Below are 16,585 nucleotides of genomic sequence, written 5' to 3'. Positions count from 1 at the left end.
AATAACTTTGGAATAATACACAACTAACTGATAATACTAGTCAACTCTGGAGAAAATAATCTAGTGACTAGGGATGGGGTGAAGGGGAGATTTTATCATATATCCTTTTGTACCTTTTGAATTTTTATAACATGAATTGCAATACTTAATTCAAAAGATAAATTACAACTGAATAAAAGAACATACTCCAGGTAAAAAAGAAATCAAAGAATACAGAAAGGTGTATGGTGAAAAGTAATACAGGCATGCCTCAAAGATATTGTGGGTTCAGTTCCAGAACACTGCAATAAAGCAAGTATTTCAATAAGGCAAGTCAAATGAATTTTTTGGTTTCCCAGTGCATATAAAAGTTATGTTTACACTATACTGTAGTCTATTAAGTGTGCAATAGCATTATGTCTAAAAGTACATACGTTAGTATAAAAATACTTTATTGTTAAAAAATACTAACAATCATCTGAGCTACAAGTCATAATCATTTTGGTGGTGAAGGGTTTTGCCTCGATGTTGATGGCTGCTGGCTGATCAGGGTGGTGGATGCTGAAGGCTGGGGTGGCTGTGGCAATTTCTTAAGACAATAATAAAGTTTGCCCCATCAATTAACTCTTCCTTTCAGGAATGATTTCTCTGTAGCACCTGGTGCCATTTGAAAGCATTTTACCCACAGTAAAATCTCTTTCAAAAGTGGAGTCAGTCCCTCAAATCCTGCCACTGCTTATCAACTAAGTTTATGTCATATTCTAAACTGTTTATCATTGCAACATTCTTCACAGTATCTTCACCAGGAGCACATTCCATCTCAAGAAACCACTTTCTTTGCTCATCCATAAAAGGGAACTCCTCACCCGTTAATTTTATCATGAGATCATGGCAATTCAGCCACACCTTCAGGTTCCACCTCCAATTCCAGTTCTCCTGCTATTTCTACCATGTCCGCAAGTACTTCCGCTGTTGGTCTTGAACACCTCAAAATCATCCATGAGGGTTGGGATCGACTTCTTCTGAACTCTCGATAATGTTGATATGTTGACTTCTTCCCATGAATCATGAATGTTCTTAATGGCATCTAGAATAGTCAAGTCTTTCCAGAAGATTTTCAGTTTACTCCGCCCAGATCCATCAGAGGAATCACTATCTATGGCAGCTATAGCCTTACAAAATTTCTTAAATAACAAGACTTGAAAATTGAAATTACTCCTTGATTCATGGGCTGCAGAATGGGTGCTGTGTTAGAAAGCATGAAAATAACATTTATCTTATGTATATCTCCATCAGAGCTCTTGGATAACCAGGTGCACCGTCAATGAGCAGTCATATTTTGAAAGGATTCTTTTTCTGAGCAGTAGGTCTCAACTTAAAATACTCAGTGAACCATGTTGTAAACAGATGTGGTGTCATCCAGGCTTTGTGTTTCCATTTATAGAGCACAGGCAGAGTATATTTAGCATAATTCTTAAGGGCCCTAGGATTTTCAGAATGGTAAATGAGCACTGGCTTCACCTTAGTTACCAGCTGCATTGGCCCCTAACAAGTTAGCCTGTCCTTTGTATATTTGAAACCAGGCATTGACTTCTCCTCTCTAGCTATGAAAGTCCTAGATGGCATCTTTTTCCAATAGAAGGCTATTTAACCTACATGGAAAACCTGTCTAATGTAGCCTCTTTCATGAATTACCTTACCTAGATCTTCTGGATGACTTGCCACAGCTTCCAAACCAGCACTTGCTGCTTTACCATGCACTTTTATGTTCTGGAGATGGATTCTTTCCTTCAATGTTACGAACCAACCTCTGCTAGCTTCAAACTTTTCTTCTGTAGCTTCCTAGAATTAAGGAGAGTTAGGGCCTTGCTCTGGATTAGGCTTTGTCTTAAGGGAATGTTGGAGCTGGCTTGATCCAGATCACTCAAACTTTCTCCATATCAGCAATAAGGCTGTTTCACTTATCATTCATGTGTTCAGTAGAGTAGCATTTTTAATTTCCTTCAAGAACTTTTCCTTTGCATTCACAATGTGGCTACCTTGTGGGCAGAAGAGGCCTAGCTTTCGGCCTATCTCAGCTTTCAATGTTTTCCTCACTAAGCTCAATCATTTATAGCCTCTGATTCAAAGTGAGACGCAGTGCCTCTTCCTTTCCCTTGAATACCTGAGGCCATTGTAGGGTTATTAACTGGCCTAATTTTAGTATTCTTATGTCTCAGGGAATAGGGAAGCTGAATGGGTGGTCAGTGGAATAGTCAGGACACACACAACATTTATTAAGCTTGCCATCTTATATTGGCAAGGTTTGTGATGCCCCAAAACAATGACTATAGTATCATCAAAGATCTCTCTGATTACCGATCACTATAGCAAATATATTAATGATAAAGTCTGAAATATTGTGAGGATTACCAAAATGTGACACAGAAACAGGAAGTGAGCAAATGCTGTTGGAAAAATGGCACCAACAGACTTGATGCAGGGTTGTCAGAAATCCCCAGTTTGTAAAAGCAGTATCTGAAATGCAATAAAGCAAAGGGCAATAAAATGAGGTATGCCTGTAGTCCTTTTACCTCCATTCGCTGAAGGTAATACTTATTCCAAGCCTCTCCTCTGAGGAGTATGATTAAGTAGATCTAGGGCTAGGCTGGGAATATATTTTTTAAACCATTTTACTGAGGTATGATTGACATACAAAAAGCTGTACATAATTAATGTATACAATTTGAGTTTAGAGATAAGAATCATCACCACAGTCTATGCCATAAACATATCCATAACCTCCAAAAGTTTCCTCCTGCCCTCTTATTTTTTGTGATAAAAGCACTTAAAATAAGATCTACTGTCTTAGCAAAGTTCTAAGTACCCAATACAGTATTGTTAATCATGGGCACTATGCTGTGCAGATCTCTAGGACTCATTTGTCTTGTATAATCAAAATTTGTACCCTTTGACTAATACTCCCCCAATACTCCCTCCTGACAGTTCCTGGCCACCACCATTCTACTCTCTGCTTCTATGAGAGACAATTTTAGATTCCTCATACAAGCTCTATCCTGGAGTATTTGTCCTTCTGCGTCTGGCTTATTTCACTTAGTATAACGTCCTCCAGGTTCATCCCTGTTGTCCCAAATGGCAGGATTTCCTTTTTTAAGGCTGAATAGTATTCTACTGTATGTATACACCATATTTTCTTTATTCATTCATCCAACAATGAACACTTAAGCCACTTTCAAGAACCCCAGGTGATTGTCATAATGAGGCAAGTTTAAGAAACAGTGATGTCTAGACATATCACACAGCATGGCAATTTATTTTTTAGCAAAATATCATCTAGAGTTAACTGAAGGCAATTAAATCCTGACCAGGGCAAGGAAGAAGTCTTCCAGCCACAATACCCCTCAGAACAGCTGAGTACCCTGGCTCCATTTCCATGTGTGATGACTGCTGCCACCTGTAAGCAGAATGACTTCCAGTCCCTGGCTCAAACTGATTCAGTTATTTGTTAACCTTGCAATTTTTCAGAAGACTAAAATGATTTAGGTGAGCTTAAACAACATACCCAAACAACTACTCAGAAAAGAAGCACATTTGAACTTTAAAAAAAGGAAGAGTTGAGATTCTGAACAACTGCCTATAGCTTTTAATTGCTAGCTCACTGTTCAGTACAACAAATATGAATTGAGGGCCTTCTTTCTTTTTTTTTTTTTTTAAAGATTTTATTTATTTATTTGAGAGAGAAAGCACAAGAGGGGGAGAGCGGGAGAGGGAGAAGCAGACTCCCCACTGAGCAGGGAGCCCGACGCGGGACTCGATCTCGGGACTCCAGGATCATGACCTGAGCCGAAGGCAGTCGTTTAACCAACTGAGCCACCCAGGCGCCCCTGAATTGAGGGCCTTCTAAGTGCCAGGATGCAGAGAGCACACAGTAAGACACTCAATATACATGTTAAGAAGTTATAACCATAGGGTGCCATGGAAACATAGAGGAAAGGCATCTAACCAGTCAATGGGGCAATGCTTTCTAGAGGAAGCAACGCTTATTTATAAAACTCAAGGGAAAACAACTCTCTGAGGAAAGTTTAATGTCTCATTTCACTTTATAAGAAAAGTCAAGGGGAGGGGTGGATTATGTTTAAGTCTGCTTTAGCAATAGAAATACAGACAGTTTATATTTTAGCTGCAAGGCCTTTGTGCCTTGGAGTCTAACTACTGAAAAAATGCAGACCAAAACTACTACTGAAACAAATTTTCATCACTACACACTGTGTAGCCCAACAACTATTAAGAGACCAAACTGATAGTCATGAAGCTAAAGAATATAGAACTCAAAAGTAAGAATAGCAGCAATAAAAAAAACCCAAAGCCAATTCAAGGCAACATCAACAAAGTGGCCTTCTCTCCTGACTGTAGGAATCTCATCTACATACACATGCATTGTAGAGTCTTTGCTATTAAATATCTCCATCAAGTTGGAGACAGAATACTGATCCAGTGTTTAGTAAAGGCTATAAAGGTGCTAATTTTAATTTGCAAATACCCAATTTTAGTAACCTTAATTACTATTAGGCTATTAATTACTATTAGATTTTTAAAAATCTGGTGTGGTTCATTTGGGGGCTGGAGACTCTACTTTGAGAATAACTTCTATCATCAGAAGATACAGCAGGAATTTCAGCATCTAGTGGACCTATGCTTAAATCCCAGTGATGGGTAAGTCATGGGCAAGTCACTTAGCTTCTTCATCTATAAAGTCGAGATTTTGCAAATTCCTGATTTTAAGACTTAGAAATTACTACTGATAAATTACTGAACACTACATCTGAAACTAATGATGTACTATAAGTTGGCTAATTCACTTTAAATTAAAAAAAAGACTTAGAAATTACTTATATAAAATACCTTGCATGCAGGATCTGAAAAAGTGGTTATGAAATAAATTAAAGTCTGTTTATTTTGCAGAGATGAAGCCTATGGTGTGTACTACTCTCTGTAGGTCCTTAGAAATCATTGAGACAAGTAGATACCCGTATAGGCACCTGTTCTGCCCAAAGCAAATTTTCAGGATTGAAAAATCAGAAAGCCTGATACAAAAATAGAAAAAGTTCATCATTACATTTGTGTGTGTGATTTATTCTCCTTTAACTTGGAACAGGAGGTCTGATGCCTTTCTTATGTGCCAAGAGGTCAATGTTAGGTCTTATATTTTTGTGTTAGGATGTGCAGTAAAGAATTTAGCTTTTGGTCCTTTCATTGGAAATGATTAATTTTATCCTATTTCATAATGGAAAACAGCTGTTTAGAAATGTAGGCATTTCTTAACAGACATTTTGCACAGTGCTTTTTTTATATTTAGGGTAACAACTCCCAAGATATTTGTAGAATTCTGGTATTCCAATGATATCATGCTTCATTTTCAGTACCATCACACAGTAATTCAGTATCTCCATTGTAGCTCTTCTTTCACGCCATAAACATTGAGAAAGGCTAACTGAACAATATTAGTTCCTTTTCATAAAATATAATACCAGAGAGCCTTTCCTGGAATGCAACAGAAAATTCTGCAATTTTGGGTAGTTCAGGCCATCACTTTCATTTCTTGGAAACCAATTTCAGCACAGTAAAGTCAGCCAGTTTATCACATGCCAAATGAGTTTCCCAAAGGCATAATTTTGCTAGGAATGAGCAAATACAACCATGCATTTGTGAAGCTATTTTTGAATAAAACTGCTTTTATTCAGAGTGCCTAGATGAGTTGCAGTGTCAACTAAACAGGTCAAATATTTTATTTCAGTCTTTGCTAATATACCGAATGCCCTTTGGATGCCAAATAAGTCTTTTTTTTTTCAGTATCTTCGGTACCATGCCTCAACTAAGCCAATCAATCTATATATAATAGGTCAGATTTCTATAACGTGCATCTAATAAATCAAAGTATTCAACTGTGTTTGGTGTAAACCACAACGTTAACCACTAGATCCTGACATGATTCATTTTGAACATTTCTGCACAAAAACTGAATCCCTAAGCAGTGACACAATGAAAAGCTTTAAGGCCTTATAAAGTGTTTCTGCTTCAAATTGAAGTATTCTGAGCCCAAGAGTAACACTACTGCAGAAGCACTATCTGTAGTCATAATTTTGACCAAGCTATACTAAAAATTTCAAGAGTTTCCTCAACACACAAAACCCAGGTATTTCTGAATGTACCTGTCACAGGCTCCAAGTCCAAAAGAGTTAGATTCCACCAAAATTCTTATCACATGAATTATATCTAGGTGCAGTTGTTCTCAAACTTTAGGGTGTATCAGAATCAGCTAGAGGGCTTGTTAAAACAGATTGACAAGCCCCATATCCAGTTTCTGATCCAGTAGGTCTGGACTAGGGCCTAAGAATCTGCATTTCTAAGTTTCCAGGTGACCTGGAACTGTACTGTTGGTCAGGGACCATACTTTGAGAACTACTGGCTAGGCACATAGTTAAGTGTATAGCTATTTGGGTAGTGTTTAGATCTCTTATAACCAGCTGCAATCTAAAACTTCACAAATAGCTTCTTGACCCAATTTGTCCCAAAAGGGTTCATCTACCAATCTTTAACATCCTGAGCAACAGTATTTCCTATCTTTACAAATGCTTATGATGTAATTTCTGCTGTACTCAACAGACACTCTTTTCTTAAACCACCACCTACAAAAGACTTTCAAGCCCTGGCAAATTCTTCATTTACTATATAAATGCATTTCATAGCAGTATCACTTGTTCTGTCTGTATTCCAAAACACAGCCTATTGAAATTCCAAGCCCTCTTAAAAATTCTTTTTGTTTCAGCACTCCTCATTTTTATACTGGTCATATTTCTTACAATGGTTTATTTTAAAATGTGTCTTAAACTGCAGTATTTCAACACATAATTTATTTAGATATAGCGGAATATGTGACCTTCTTCAGTTGATACTGCCAGCTTTTTGATTTGAGAGAGAGAGAGAAAAGACGATGCCTCAAGCCCCATGATTGCTTCTTGCCTTAGGGCAAAGATGTATGTAGACTTAAGTGTATTCTTTGTGATATAAGAGTGCCCAGAAGATGGATTAGTCTACTCTTATAGTTCTGGTTCAGATGCTTTGGCTGTGTTAAGAATTGTTCAATAGACCAAATTTAAGCCTTACACAGTGACCTTATATGAAGATTTATCTGTAGAAATTGTCCTCTTTATAGACATGCCTGCCTATGTGCAAATTGGCAAAAGGAAGTTTCCCAAAGTTGAAAGATACCTTGGTTAAGAATTGGAAGCATATTTTAGTGTTTTTAAAATCTCATTAGTTATCTAACAAAACAACCGTTCATTCTGTCAACCAATGTTTTTTGCACACTTGGTATGTGTCCAAATACTGTGTAAGGAGATGCAAAGATGAATAAAATATGGTCCCTTCCATCAAGTTACCTGCATATAACAGATAATCACAATATATGGTACAAGCCAATGGAAATACGTAAAGAGTACTATGGAAACACAGGAGGGACTGAAATTAATATGAAGTAACACATATGTCAAGTATGTTTCACATACATTATATCCAGTAGTTCTTTTGACTGTCCTGGGAAACACAGTATTACTTCCTTATCCATTTTATAAATGAAGGTCTTCAAAATTAAATAATAAATTACCCAAGATCCAACTAGTGACCTGAATCCAAGTCTTTGGACTTCAACTCATTCGCTCTTTTCACTAGAGCACAACAATCCCTTGTCACTGAATTAAAAAAAAATTATGATTTTTAAATGTGACCTTCTTCTATAATTTTTTGTCACTTTTCACAGATGTGGAGCATAAGAAATATTTCATGCTTATCAAAACTGCTATAAAAAAAGTACAACAATCAATGGTGTTTTCATTATCTACTTCTATGTAACAAATTACCCCAAAAACTTAGTGGCTTAAAAAAACATTTATTATCTCATAGTATCTATGGGCATGGCTTAACTGGGTCCTCTGGCTCAGGCTGCAATCTGGGTATTAGCCGGGGCTGCAGTCATCTCAAGGCTCAACTGGGGAAGGATCCGCTTCCAAGCTCACTCACTTGGCTGTTGGCAGGATTCAGTTCCTTGCAGGTTGTTGGACTGAGGGCCTCAGTTCCTCACTGGCTGTTAGTTGGAGGCTGCCCTCAGTTTCTTGTCATGTGGGCCTCTCCATAGGGCAGCTCACAACATGGCAGCTTGCTTCATCAGAGTGATCAAGCAAGAAGAGCCAGAGAGAGAAAAAGAGAGTGCAAACAAGATGGAAGTCACAGTTTTTTATAACCTAATCTTGAAAGTGACATCTGATCACTTTGTTGTAGTCTGTTCATGAGAAACAAGTCACTAGGGGGGCGTGTGGGTGGCTTAGTTGGTTAACCGTCTGCCTTAGACTCAGATCATGATCCCAGGGTCCTGGGATTGAGCCCCACATTGGGCTCCCTGTTCAGCCGGGAGTCAGCTTCCCCTTCTCCCTCTGCCCCTCCCCCCACCCCACTCATGCCCTGTTTCTGTCTCAAATAAATAAAGTCTTTAAAAAAATAAAAAGAAACAAGTCACTAGGTCCAGCACATACACAAGGGTGGGGGGAGATAACACAAGAGTGTGAATACCAGGAGGTGGGGATCATTGGGAGCCATTGTTAGAAGATCGCAATCACGAATGGCAAGAGAATGGCAAGAGGCACTTGGTCATTGTGTCAGGGAGACACCATGGAATGGCAGAGATTCCAATAAATGAAGACCATGTGGCTAAGCAAAAGGATGCAATCAATGTTGCCAAAGGATCTGATATTTCACAAGTGGTTGGAAAGTCAGACTTTTTTGTAACATTTCACAATTTTTAAAATACTGGCAACAAATTCATATTTTTTAAAAAAGAAGTGTATTCATATAATGCAAGTTAAATAACAGAGGTTAGTGAAAAATCATCCAACTAGATGATGCCTTAATATTCAGTCCAAACCTGCTGTTTGATTTCAGATTCTGATAAACACTACTGGTCAATAAAAATCAATGAAGTTCTTTTAAAAAAAATGCATGCGCCTATGGGCCACCAGTCTGCCATCCTTGCCATAACCTTTGTAATTTCCTTCATGGTATAGGTAAAAGGGCAAGGGTTCTGGTGTCTGGTATGCATATCTTGGTTCTGCCACTTCCATTGACCACGTCCCTGGGCCTATGACAAGGGTCAGAGAAATGATCCTCAGGGCTCATGCTGTATTTTCGTACTTGTCTCCCCTACCAGACAACAAGGTCCTGGAGAGAGAGAGGGAGTGAGACTATCCCCCTGACATCCACACTCCCTTATCTCATTTCCCTGCTTCATTTTCCTCCATAGCACTTACTATATCACCTAAAATACTACGCATTCTTTTTATCTTGTTTATTGTCTGTCCTCTCCAGTAGAAGGTAAAGTTCATAAGATCACAAATCCATTTTGTTCACTACTTTATCTTCACAATCTTGAACTGTGCCTGGCATACAGTAGGAGCCCAATAAATATTTGTTGAATGAATTCCATTGTTCATAGTACCTAGCATATAGGGTCTGGCACAAAGTAGATGCTCAAAAAATGTTACTTGAACTGAAAACCATTCACTGTCCTGATAAGACAAATGGGGTGAAATGAGGCCAGAGAATGGCAGGCAGATCATGAAGGACCCTGCATGCCATGTCATGTTAATCTTAAAGCATGAGGGTAAAATGATCCATATTCAACCAACTTGGCATACAAGATACTTTGTTCAAAGTAATAGTTGCTGGCATTTATATAGCATTTACTGTGTGCCATGTAATGTTATAAGCACTTATGTTAAGTCATTAAGACTCACAACAAAATGTGTGATGCAGGTATTATTACCACCCTCCTCTTCCAGATGAAGAAACTGAGGCACAGAGAGGCTAACTTTCCTAAGTTTATGTAAGAACAAGAATTTAAACCCAGGCAATCTGGTTCCAAGTTCTGTGCTCTTAGCCATTACGCTACTCCAAACTAAATGTAAGAAACATGTTCTGGAAAAAGTTTAATTTAAAATGCAAAAAAATAAAAATAAATAAAATGCAACTATACTGTTTTACAATATGTTAAAAGATGAAGGATTCTGGTGTCAAATATATTTAGGTTTGTATCTTGGCTCAACCATGTTCTAGCAGTGCAACCTCAGGCCAGTAGCTATGCTGAGTCTGTTTTTATTTTAGCCATAAAAAAGGGAGATTAATACATATCCTGAGGGGTGGTTATGAGGATTAAATGGCATAATGAACCTATGTAAGGTACCCAGCCCATGTGGTAGCTATTATTACTACCACCAAGAGGGAATTTATTCTATAAATATATTGCTAAGCAGCTACCAAACTTACTTAACAGAGTTTTGCAATTCCATTTGGAATTTAAGTTGATTTACATGGAATTAATATATAACATTATAAAACACTGATTTTAAATTCTTCCTCATCTGACCTTTAAAGCTCTCTATGGTCAATCAATCAACCAATCTCTCTCTCCCAACAACCATTATTGTATACAATGTGTCAAGCCCTGGAAGCAAATCCCTGCCCTCTTGGAATTCAATTAAAAGAGAATTATATACAAACTTCAGGTTATAAAGTAAGTAAGTTCTGGGGATGTAGTGTACTGCATGGAAAAAAAAGAACTAAATGTGATATGAAAATACCATGAAAGAGAAAAAATGAGAGGTAATTAAAGAGCACTTGGGCAGCACATTATTGATGTTGACTGGGAAAGATTCATAGTGATAACTTTTGAGCAATATGCAGGAATTTGCTCTGCAAGAGTGAGAGTAAAATAGGCAAAGCACTAGGTGAGCACACTGTAAGCCTAGGAAAACTAAAAAGTTCAGGATGGTTGGGACATTCCAATGGTTGGAACAGGTGTGGGCAGAGCTAAGTACCAAGTAAGGCTGGAGAGAATTTGGAATCATACTGTAAAAGGCCCTGTCTGCCATGCTGAGAAGTCTGGACTCGGGAGGGTAGGCAAAAAGCAGCCAGTGGGCATCTTTGGGCACATAACGAAGTCAGCTTTGGTCTTCAGGATGGTATCCCTGACAGCAATGTTTAAGAGGGACTATAGTCCAGAAAATGGTAAAGGAAAAAGTTAAGCTATTTTCATGGTTCAGATAAGAAATGATGGCAGCTTGGAATAAGGCAATGGGATGGAACTGGCTGGACTCAGGAGACATTTCTGAGGTAGAAGTGACAGGACCAGGTAACCAAGCAGATACGGGAAGTGACAGGAGAGTAAAGAATTAAAGACTCCATCATCTCTGGCTGGAAATAGAAAAAAGACAGCGTTCAAACAAAAAGAGAATACTGGGAATAGAACAAGTTCTGGAGGAAAATAATAAGCTCCATCTTGAGTATTTTTAAGGTTAAGTGACCTATAACACATTGAGCAGTAGAGCTGAAAAGGTATGTCAAAAGCTCATGAGACAGCTTGGGGGTAGAGAAAGAGCTATAGACATCATCAGAATATAGTTAGTATTTAAAGCCATAATAATGGATAAGATTGCTCAGGAAATGAATATAGAATAGGACTAGGACAGAAGCCTTAAAAGCACCAAGGCTTAAGGAAGCAGGCAAAGGAGCAGGAGTAACTTAGGAAAGGAGAAAGAACTAGACATTTATAAAGAGAACCAGAAGTGAGCAGCATTATGAAATTGAAGGAAGGCAATTCAAGGAAAGGATGGCTCAATAGTGTCAATTATCTCAAAGAGGACCAAAAACGGATAAGAGTGGAAATGGATGTGGCAGCCTGAGAATGGTGCCATCAGCTATTAAGTGGCAATAGGCTAGGGAATGGGAATTAATACAGTCTTCTTTGTTCATAAATAATGGTTAAAAGGGAAGAATGGGATAAGGATAATGGCTTAAGGGAATAGCAAAGTAAAGGCAAAGTTTTTGTTGTTTAAAGGTTACTTGTTTATGCTGTAAGTGCAAGAAACCAGAGAGGGAGAGACTGAAAATTCAAAAAAGAAAGAGACTGCTATGACTCATTCACTTGGCACTTAGCGTACACATGTGCTTTATATTGGTAATATTGCACATTTAGCAATGCTGGCACAAACTAAGTGCTCAACAAGTTGACTTCTTATTGTTTTTCTTCATGTATTTATGCATATTATCTGGCCAATAAAAGTGCACAATCTTACACAAGAATATACAAAAAGAAGGAAATAGTGTGGTGGAATTGTGGAAAGGGGCTTTAAGCAACACAGACCCAGAACAAGAATTTTTATCCAGCACTTAACAGTGTACAGACCAAAGAAAAATCATTTCACCTCTTTGTACCTCAGTTATTCAACTGTTAAATGGGAAGAATACTGTGCATTCTTGCAAGCTTGTGAGGAATAAATGAGATATTAAAAAGCACTTTATGTACAACTTGGTGCTCAAGAAGTAGTAGTAGTTATTATTATAATCATTTTTCCTACCATTAGAGCGCCTAGAAGTGTCACTGACTGGGGCGCCTGGGTGGCTCAGATGGTTAAGTGTCTGCCTTCGGCTCAGGTCATGATCCCAGGGTCCTGGGATCGAGCCCCACATCAGGCTCCTGGTTCAGCGGGGAGCCTGCTTCTCCCTCTCCCTCTGCCTCTCTCCCTGCTCATGCTCTCTCTCTCTCCCTCTCTGTATCTCTGTGTCTCAAGTGAATAAATAAAATCTTTAAAAAAAAAAGTGTCACTGACTTTTCAGGATGTGTCTATGACTGAGGGTAAATAAATAATACAGAAGCATAGCAGCCATTGTGGAAGCATAAAATGACATCAGCTCTTGGTCAGACTTTTCAAAACTTTGATCGTTCGTGTACCACCAACATTTCTGCCACATCCAAGCATTGCAGCTTAACACTTTTCTTTAAATCAACTCATTTTTCTTTAATTGGTCCCATTCTAAAGAATTGTAACTGTGAAGTGGTGGGTTTGATGTGTTCTCTTTTTTTTCTAATATACAGTAACCATTAAAACAAAGCATTCATCCCCAGAACCACCCCATGTCATCTCCCAAACTACAATCTAAAACTGCTTTTGGCTGCTCTACTTTTGAGACCCTTAGGAAGATATCAGGCTAGCAACTGGTCAGTTTACTTAATTTTCCTGCCATTAACGACTACCACTTACAAAGGTTTGCAGAACATACCAGTGAAACCAAAAGACAAAGTTCACGCCAATAATATACACTGAATCTTTTCATGGGAAGTCTTATGTTGTCTAAAGCTAAACGGACAACCCAACAATTTATCTTTTATTTAATCCCTCCACCTTTATTTTCTCAATTACAAATGAAAATGATATTAGGAATAAAGACCAATTTTGTGGCCTAGGCTGAAGAACAAAACCAAGGGGAGGAGAAATAAAGTAGTGGGTTTTGTTCTGAAGCACTTAGCAGTTCAGTTGAAAGAAATGGTAACCATGCAGATCATCCAAGTGAAAAACTGCTATCTTCAAGAGAGTGGAATATTCCTCTATAAAGGCAAACCACAATCAGTTATTAACCAATACCTTTTAAGTTTGTACTATAAACCAGGAAGCTCTCCATCACTCCAACAACAAAAATCACCAACCAGAACCAGGAAAGAGAACTTCATTCACTGATAACAACTACAGATACTTTACATACGTGATTTTGGAGCCAGTCTTAAATCCACTATATTAAGAGCCACACTACACACTTTTTAACCCTACAATCCACTCTCTTAGAATTACTTTTTTTTTTTTTTAAGATTTTATTTATTTATTTGACAGAGAGAGACAGAGGGAGAGAGGGAACACAAGCAGGGGGAGTGGGAGAGGGAGAAGCAGACCTCCCGCTGAGCAGGGAGCCTGATGCGGGGCTCGATCCCAGGACCCTGGGATCCTGACCTGAGCCGAAGGCAGACGCTTAACGACTGAGCCATCCAGGCGCCCCCACTCTCTTAGAATTACTGACCTATTCATTCAGGGGAAAAAAAAACATATCCTAAACCCAAAATATACAAAACATTATGGAGAATATGAAAGGATCAAAGAATTTGTTTACAATCTAGCATAGGGAATAAGATTTATATATTCCCCAAATGGTAGTTCTCAGGACTGAAGAGGACTGTTGGGAATTTTTTCCCCAATATCATATTACAAAAAACTTCAAACATATGGCAAAGTTGAAATTTTGCAGTGAGCACGCAAATACCTACTACTGAGATTCTACCATTTTCACTCTGTTGGGATTTTAAAAATAAGACTATGTGTGATAGAGAATTTTGGTAGGCCATAGTAAGGCTGCTTCTCAAAACTTTTGATCGATGGGGTGCATGAACAAAAAAAAAGTCTGGAAACCACAAATCCACACTCAGTGTTTAACTCTCCTGCCAACCTACAGTCATAATCCATTCAGATCTCATGGCTGGCCATTTTAGGTCTCCACACCCTTGTCCACTACCTGAACTATATCCTTCCCGGCCCTCTTTCAAGGCTCAGCACAAATCTGTGAAGCCTCCCCCAACTTTCAAACCCTCATTCAGAATTAACCATGCCCCCTTTAGGGGCCATAGTTTTCATCGATTGCGATTAGCTCACAGTATCTGCAATTTGATTTTGTCTTTTACTAAACTGACCTCTGTAAGTACAGAGAATACCCTTTTTTACCTCTGAATCCTCAGCAATAGGCATAGTACCTAGACTACAGCAAGCAATAAATGAATATAAATAAATGACTCCGACCTGTCTTTACCCAGGAACCAGGGAAGATTTTAGGTGAGTATGGGAAGGATCTAATCACATTGGCACTTTAGAAAGATTCATCTTAGAGCACCACTGTTAAGATCATGAGCTCTGGAGTCAGATTGCCTGGGCATGAATCCCAGAATCTCAGCTCTGCCATTTATTGCTGGGTGACTTTGGGCAACTTTCTAAACCTCCTGTGCCTCAGTTTCCTCATTTGGAAAACAGGGATAATATTGCTTCACAGGTTATTGTGAGGATCAAATGAAATAATTTTGTTGTTAAAGCACATAGATTAGCACCTGGCACATACTAAGCATTCCATCAGTTAGTCACTGTCACCAGCAACCAGGTTAATAATGACACTGAGGTAAAAAGTCCTTAAAGCTTGGGTGGTAGCAATGAAAACAAAAAGCAAAGAATCGTCATGAATGAAGACTCTACTGAAAGATGTTCAGTCAGGAAGGCAAACAAATGAATGTCATATTATCTTTTGCTACTTTGTATGTTTGATATAGCTCTTTACTAGATTTTTTGTTATTAAAAACAGCTATAATCTATCCAGCCCAGGCACAGATTTGATGATGTGCACAAAGAGTTCTAGCATGAATGGACTGTAGCCACAAACTCTATGACCACTGCAAGCTTCTTGATGCAGGTCTTTCAGTCTCTCAGATGATTTTTTTTTTCCTCTACATTACTCCACCCAGGACCATTTATGATTCTCACAATTCCCTGTCCTGTCTTCCAATTGTGACCACATACCCAAGAGCCTTGGTTGGAAAATGGTTTTGAGGTTTTGTCCTACCCAACCCTGTACTACTTTTTCTTCTTCCTGCCCACCTCCTTTACTTCTCAAGCCTTGCTATTCCCCACACGTAAGAACTTGAAACCTAAGAGTATGGGAAAGCAACAGAGCAATAGGAGCAGTGCCAAGAACTGGGGATGCTGCCAAGCTGTTCTCCAGGCCCCATATGCAGTGACCAACTACATGCAGAGATTGGACTTAACTGCCCATGGGGCCTCACATGCTTGCTATTCCTTTTTGCTTCTACTGATTCTCTTTCTCCCACTTAAAAGCAGCCCTCCCAAACCCGGAACCCATTCAAATCCAACCCATCCCTGAAGAACTAGAGATCCATCTTCTTCAAGGAAGCCTCCCCTGACCCTTTTAGCCCACAGATATCCCCCCAACACACAGATACTGTACTTACAGTCTGTACCATAAAGCATAATCACATACACACTTATACCATTAAATAAATCTTTCATGTTTATATATTTGATTTTCCAAGGGCAGGAAACCATGTCTCACATGTCCCTTAAGCCCCTCACTCTCAGTGGTCTAATACTTGTTGAACAGTGACTGAATCAGTGGGGTTTTTTTTTTTTTTTTTATTTGTTTAGGCTAAGGCAGGAGGAGATAGAAGCATGTGGAAATGAAAAAGGCTGAATGGACAGATGGGTAAAAAAAAAAGCGCACAGGGTCAAAATGGGGGGGGGGAGGAAGTTGTAGAAGAAAGGTATTCGATTAACATCTGTTTAATTGATTTGCTGCCAGGTTGGAAAGAGACATACGGAAGAGGGTTGCCAACTAGAAAAATTTGGAAAAAGGCATTTCAGCTTGAGGCAGAAGACAGCAGGAAAAAGATGGGGCCACAATAGAAATTCGGCTAAAACCCAGAGATAGGCCACTGGATGAGTGAAGGTAAAAAGGGAGTTATTGGGATGACATGGGTAGAGATATGGTTGTGTTGGAGAGCGAATCGGTAGGGGGTGGTATGAAAGGGTGGGTAAATGGATAAAATGATAAAGGATAGTTAGGCAAGTGGATTAGCTGATTAGGCGGTGAGTGAGTAGATGGGGGACAGGTTAGTGGGTGG

At 38.8% G+C, this 16,585-nt stretch overlaps 1 protein-coding gene across 7 annotated transcripts in view; it reads right to left on the bottom strand.

Moving 5' to 3' along the window:
* The window catches only part of FAM120C (family with sequence similarity 120 member C), a 106,639-nt gene that overhangs the window by 89,286 nt on the left and 768 nt on the right, over nt 1-16,585 (bottom strand). Inside the window, exon 2 of one of the 7 annotated variants that reach the window (XM_078064605.1) lies at nt 7,909-8,194. The exons of the other annotated variants lie outside the window; for them this stretch is intronic. Within the exon in view, the coding sequence (XP_077920731.1) occupies nt 8,177-8,194 (18 nt within the window). The 3' untranslated portion in view covers nt 7,909-8,176. Of the gene's footprint in view, nt 1-7,908; nt 8,195-16,585 lie in introns of those variants that run through there. 7 annotated transcript variants of the gene reach the window in all.

The sequence above is a fragment of the Halichoerus grypus genome, chromosome X (assembly GCF_964656455.1).
Source record: "Halichoerus grypus chromosome X, mHalGry1.hap1.1, whole genome shotgun sequence".
Classification (NCBI taxonomy): Eukaryota; Metazoa; Chordata; class Mammalia; order Carnivora; family Phocidae; genus Halichoerus; species Halichoerus grypus.
Note: the sequence above shows the minus strand (reverse complement) of the source record. Positions and strands in the feature narration are given on the sequence as shown.